At 44.0% G+C, this 6,510-nt stretch overlaps 1 protein-coding gene and 1 long non-coding RNA gene across 3 annotated transcripts; both read right to left on the reverse strand.

The window, feature by feature from the left end:
• Positions 1-701: 701 nt before the first annotated feature.
• Positions 702-2,726, reverse strand: LOC141052513 (uncharacterized). Of its 2 annotated transcripts, XM_073549765.1 has the most exons (4): positions 2,379-2,726; positions 2,086-2,299; positions 1,844-2,003; positions 702-1,724 (listed from the first exon to the last, which is right to left on the reverse strand). In XM_073549765.1, exons 2-4 carry the CDS (start codon positions 2,198-2,200, stop codon positions 794-796), a joined length of 1,206 nt encoding a protein of 401 aa, XP_073405866.1. In that variant the 5' UTR covers positions 2,201-2,299; positions 2,379-2,726; the 3' UTR covers positions 702-793. The 2 variants fall into 2 exon arrangements, with proteins under 2 accessions (XP_073405866.1, XP_073405865.1); XM_073549764.1 differs by having other exon boundaries at positions 2,086-2,726.
• Positions 2,727-2,759: 33 nt separating this feature from the next.
• On the reverse strand, positions 2,760-5,820 carry LOC141052516 (uncharacterized). The gene is made up of 4 exons (XR_012220827.1): positions 3,924-5,820; positions 3,745-3,852; positions 3,546-3,673; positions 2,760-3,460 (listed from the first exon to the last, which is right to left on the reverse strand). It is a non-coding gene; the product is annotated as an uncharacterized lncRNA (long non-coding RNA).
• Between the last annotated feature and the right edge of the window lie 690 nt (positions 5,821-6,510).

Genomic DNA, 6,510 nt, shown 5'->3' on the forward strand with positions numbered 1-6,510 from the left:
ATCAAAATGGAGAGTGCTGTTTACTGCCATAAAAATGAAAACTGAGACTGTGGATGAGGTGGTGAAGGCATGTGTCATCCTGCACAATTTTGTAATTTCAAAGGAACCTGTTTCCATGGAAGAAAATGTTTGTGAAACCACCTTGTGGGATTATCACCAGACAAGTGTTCGGAGTACTGTGTCAGTAACAAGAATGAGGGACACATTTGCTGATTATTTTGTGTCACCAGAAGGAAGAGTTGACTGGCAAGATGACAAGGTATAATTTTTTCTTTTTTAGTAATTATATACTAAGGTTCCTTTTTTGAATAAGAAAAACTTTTGTAATTTTTCCTTTTTTGTTTCAGAGTTATGTTACCTTTACACCAATTTTGTGTAATAAAAGTGGGGTGTTTTTTCCATTTACACCACCGGTGTACCTGTAACCATTTTTTTTCCCTTTACCCAAGTGTGGTGTATTACCTTTACCCAAGTGTTGTGTATATACCTGTACACCACCGGTGTACCTTGAACTTTTTTTTACCTTTACCCAAGTGTTGTGTATTACCTTTACCCAAGTGTTGTGTATATACCTGTACACCACCGGTGTACATTTAATCTTTTTTTACCTTTACCCAAGTGTTGTGTATTTAACCTCAACACCACTGGTGTTGTTTTTTTTTCCTTAACACTAAAGAAAAAAATTAAACCACACAATAAAATTGTTTTGAAAGAAAAAATATTTTATTTTTATGACAATTTTTAACAAATTTACAGATGGCGGTATTGTTGGGTGGAGATATAATCAGAGGGGTTAACAGGGTTGACCACATCGAGGGGGGGAGGACTGGGAACAAGGTTGGTGAGGATCAGAAGTGGAAGGGGGGTTTAAAACATGAGGTTGGGACGGGAGTTGATGAACAGAGGAGGTTTGTAGGAACATTGAAGGTGTGGCTGGGGGTTGGTACGGTGAGGTCATTGGGGTATAATGCAGTGGGGAAGGAAGGTACTGGGAAGAATGGAATGGGGAATTAGAGAAAGGAGAAGGAGTGGTGGGAGGATGGATGGTGGAAGGATGGACGGTGGAAGGAAGGACGGTGGGAGGATGGACGGTGGAATGATGGACGAAGGGAGGATGGACGGTGGAATGAGAAGGTGATGGAATAGGTGCATGGGTAGATTGGGAGGCCTGGGATACTGCAGTCACTAGAGCATTGTGACATGCTTGCATCACATGCATCTGTAGGTGAGGATTTAAATCTTCCATTTGCCGGACAACTGACTGAAAAAAAATATGTCTCGGCGCCTGGTTTGACTCTGAATTCATCCTCTCCATATAACTTCTGAGTTCCATGATATTTTGATTTATCAAGTTCAACTCTGAAGTTATCTGCTGTCCTAAAAGTCGGAATGCATTCTGGACGGTTGAATTCAGATTCAAACAGTCAGACAAAGTCATTCTTTCCTGACATCTCTGACGCTGCCGTCCAGAACCAAAAGTTGGTCGAGATGTTGCGGCAGTGTCAGAGGGGTGGGGTAAAGGGTACTGTAAATCGTCACCTGCAGCTTCATGTGATAAAGACTGCCCTTCTGCTCCAGTGCTGGTGGATGGGACAGAAGGATGACACAAGAGGGAAAGTACAGAGGGGTCGGATACCTCGATATGGTCCCTGGTGGCGGTCTCCGAAGGGATCCCTCCAGACGGAGGCAACTCAGAAGCAGGCTCCTGAGTGCTGCAGATGGTGCTATAAAAGAGAAAAAAATATATATTAATATATTGACATTTAATTTGGCCTTGCTGCAAAAAAAATTAGGTTAAACATGTAAACATTTGTACTACAGAAATGGTGTGTGGAATATTTACCTTCTGCTCACCATCGTCGACCGGAGGAACGACAGGGCTAGGTAGTATTTATACCGGCTGCCCCTGCGTCCTCTCGATCCACTCGGGGCCTGCATCTCCTCGATGAAGTCCCTCTTGAAGCGGTCCCTGAGTGACTGCCACCGTATGATAACCCTGTCACCTGTGAAGGAAAAAAAAAAACAGTGTTTAGTATTCAACACTTCACATGCTGTAATATAAGTTACTGAAATTGGAATACTTACGCACAAAATCCCTGGCCCTTGCATCGAGCTCCTCCCAGTTCTCTATAACTTCCGAACACACTTCATCAAAAAGCCATCGGGTGGTTGGTTGGTCGGCATGGTAGCGGTTCGCCATGTCCCACAGCAGCTCCCGCGGTTGCACAGCCTCAATGAGGCTGTTCACATCTATGATGATACCCTCTTCGACTGGTGTGTCAGGAGCACGCTGTGAAACCTGTGGAAAAAAAAAAGGGAATATTAAATTCAGACACATGAGGTTCATTAATCAATCACTCAAATAAAGTGTTACTTACTGTTCCCCGACCACCGGAAGCATCACCTCGACGACGCTGGGATGTCCTGGGAGTCGCTCTAGTGCGGGCACCGGATTGTGAAGACTGTAATAAAAAAAAAAAAAGTTATGTGCTTGCATGGATGCTTAGTTATTGTGTTATGATTGAGTCACCGTAGGAGGCAAAAATAGAAATACTAGCTAAGTCCAGAAAACCAGAGAAGTTGGCAGCTATCGGATTGCAGACCCCTGAACCTATCAACACAACTAGCAGTAGCCGTGGGGGGCTCCTACGATGCCCTAGGCCCCTCGATCACAGCCGGAGGACTACATAGCCTAAAGACAGAAAGGGAAATCTAAACTGCCCCAGAGCAGACCCCAAAGCAAAAGGCAGCCCCCCACATATAATGACGGTGAAGCAAGAAGAAAGAACAAAACACAGACAGAAAGATAGACTGAGCAAAGATGGGGCCTACGCTAGCTTAGATAGGAAAGGACAGGAAGGCTGCTGTCTGCAATCCGTGAAAAACCCTATGAAAATAAGAGCCAACAAACTGACAGTAAAAAAGGCCCTGAAGAAGCTAGGCTTCAAAAAAGCTATGTCAGTACTCAGGAATATTCTGAAGACAGAGCAACAGGCAAAAGGAGATTCAGCTCACCCCAGCAGGGAATGGCAGAATCCAGAAAAGCAAGGAAAACAAAACACTAATGCAAAAAGGCAAAGCAGAAATCTTAGCTTTAGATGAGCAGGAATCAGACTGGTTTCCTAGAAGTCCACAGAGAAATCACCCGCAGGCCAGAAGGGCGTCGGCAGCCTTATATCCAGTCATTAACTCCACTCAGCCAGTCATCATCATCAGCCCCAGGTGTTTGACAATCAGGCTCACTACCTTTCTTCACCAGAAGAGGGAGTTCCTCGGGCCTCAGTAGTGAAGGGGAAAATGAACTCACAACATTATTGTGTGTGCTGTGATGAATGTTTGTGTTGGGTGTAGCATTATGTATGTCAGTGTTTGTATCTGCTAAATTTACACTCTGCGCGCCCCCTCCTTGCATTTCTCCACCCTCCATGTCTCCTCCTGGAAGCTCCTCAGATTCAGCTTCCTGTGAAAACATAATACATGCATATAGGGTTGAAAAAAAAAACGTGTAAAATAAGAGTTAAAAAAGAAACCATTATTTATATTACCTCAGTTCGCTGATGATGTGAGGGGGGGACTCCCAGAAGAAGACATTATTGCTGTGGCCTGGTGTGCGGGTCTGCTGCGGCCTGGCGGGTCTGCTGCTGTCTGGTTTGCGGGTCCTTCCTGAACGGATCTGCAAGTATAAAGACACTTGCTAAGCTACTATACAAAGAATAACCAAAGCTTTCAGGCCTTTATACTTACTGGGAAAATTGAAGCATTTTCTCTGGGTCTGTTGCGGCCTAGCTTGCGGGTCTGCTGCGGCTGGGCGGGTCTGCTGCGGCCTGGTTTGCGGGTCCTTCCTGAACAGATCTGCAAGTATAAAGACACTTGTTAAGCTGCTATACAAAGGATAACCAAAGCTTTCAGGCCTTTATACTTACTGGGAAAATTGAAGTATTTTCTCTGGGTCTGCTGCGGCCTAGCTTGCGGATCTGCTGAAAGGATCTGCAAGTATAACACACTTGTTATGCAAAATATAATTAAAAAACAAAAGGTGTTATGCAAAATATAATAATAATAAAAAATAGGTTGTATGCAAAATATAATAAAAAAGTCAGATATATTTTGATTGAAAAACCACCCCAAAAAATTGAATGTTGATATGTGCAATGCGCAACCTTCCCAACCCTACACCTCGTGTTGCCCTTTAAAGAAAACATTGGTATTGTATGTATACCCACACTTTAAAGTGACCTGGTTTTGGTATTGCATGTGTGTAATTCCCTGCTTCAGAGTTAACTGAGAATCTATCAGTGAGCGTATACGCAAACTTTAAAGTGACCTGGTTTTGGCATTGCATGTGTAATTCCCTGCTGCAGAGTTAACTCACAATCTATCAGTGAGCGTATACCCACACTTAACGTAACCTTGTTTAGGCATTGCATGTATACCCAAACTTAACGCGACCTTGTTTAGGTATTGCACGTATACCCACACTTAACGTGACCTTGTTTAGGTATTGCACGTATATCCACACTTAACGTGACCTTGTTAGGTATTGCACGTATACCCACACTTAACGTGACCTTGTTTAGGTATTGCACGTATACCCACACTTAATGTTACATGGTTTTACAGTGATACTACGGACAGTTTTCGGAGACAGTTTTTATTTATTATAAAAATTTTTGTTTTCATTTTTTTTTTTTTACAAGTAGGAGCTACTATGCTCTTTATTTTTTTTTTTTAAACCAGTTATTTTTATTTAGGTTTCAAAAGATTTTAAACAATAAACAGTGGATATCAATATACATGTAACAATTCACATATCTTGTAATAATACAATCAAAGCCATCCCCCCCTCCCCCCTCCCCCAATACTCCTTATGCCGAGTATACTTGAGAGTCTTAGCAATCATATCACCGCCATCCAGGCGGACCATATTTTTTCGAAAGTGCTTTCACCATGCCTTCGCCTGTAAATGCTTTCCTCTAAATGCATTACCGTACGTGTCTGAGCAATAAATTCCCTCCTAGTCGGGGGTTCCGAATCCTTCCATTTTCGTGCTATTAGTTTGCGTGCCACATACAGCAACCTCGCTATTGCCACCTTGTAATGTTCTGAGACAGGTATCCCATCCACCTCCCCCAAAACACACAGCACTGGATTCCTGTCGAGCGTACATGCATAAGCTCTCACAATTTTGTTGATAACGACCAGCCAGTATGCCACCAGCCGCGGACACGACCATAACATATGTAACAGTCCGGCCTGGTCTGTGCCACATCTAGGGCAGCTAGAGTCTCCCCTCAAGCCCGCCTTGAATAGGACCAGCGGTGTTTTGTATGTTCTATGTATTACATATAATTGGGAGAGCCGTGCCTGCTCGCTTAGAGAGATCTTCGGGACATATTCAAGAATAGCTTCCCATTGTTCTGTTGTGAGGGTACCCACCTCCCTTTCCCATTTACTCTTTGCAGTGAGGTGATTGTCCCCCAGATAGGAGTGTAGTAGATCATGATATATGCTCGATATAACTCCCCTCGTCCCTCCCTTCATACACACAAAGTCTAGTACAATGTCGCCCTGAACCGTCATGGCTCCCAATCTACACTGTGCCCTCCAAGCATGTCGAAGCATATAGTATTGAAACCCCCATACCGAAGGCAAATCAAATTCCTCTCTCAATGTCTCAAAGGTCTTCAGGTCCGTTCCACTCTGCAGCTGGCACACATATCTTACTCCTTTCGCCTTCCAATTGCCCATTTTACGCAGCTTATTAAGTTCCGGCAGATGCTCATTGTCCCACACCGGTGAGTACCTAGTCAGCTCATCCACCCCTCTGATCCTTTTAATGGTGTCCCATACCTTCTGAATCATGCCTATGGTAGGATATGGTGCTCCCAGTTTCTTAAAGGTACCATCCTCTAGACCCTGGATAAGTGGGCGTCTCCCCGTCACATGTACCAGCACCCGGTGAGCTGCTCCTCCACAATCGAGCTCTCTCCATCCCCTGACATGCTGGCCCTGTACTGCCAAGAAATAGACCCATGGATTTGGTGCAGCCAGTCCTCCCTCTTCCTTTCCTTTTTGCAAAGTTCCAAATTTAATCCGTGCCTGCTTCTTGCCCCATATCAAGGATCTGAAGATAGAATCAATGCATCAACCTTTTTTTGGTAGCCATATCGGCGAATTGTGCAAAGCGTACATTAGTTGTGGCATAAGGACCATCTTAATCAGGTTAGTTCTACCCGTTACCGTTAAAGTCAATTTGCACCATGCACCTATTTTCCCTTTAAATTTCTCTAGCAGAGGAACCAAATTAAGACCCGTGAATCGGGACAGTGGAAGAGCTACCCATATCCCTAGGTATTTAAACTGTGAAACTAGATGGAGTTGTTTCCCCCTCTCATCTATCTCCTCCGCTTCTATTGCTCTATCCACAGCCATGACACAAGACTTGTGCCAATTTATCTCCAGTCCCGAAATGCTCCCAAATTGTTTAATTACATCCATCGCGCACCCCAG

The sequence above is a fragment of the Dendrobates tinctorius genome, unplaced genomic scaffold (assembly GCF_039654945.1).
Source record: "Dendrobates tinctorius isolate UK_male_01 unplaced genomic scaffold, ASM3965494v1 ptg000161l, whole genome shotgun sequence".
Lineage (NCBI taxonomy): Eukaryota > Metazoa > Chordata > Amphibia > Anura > Dendrobatidae > Dendrobates > Dendrobates tinctorius.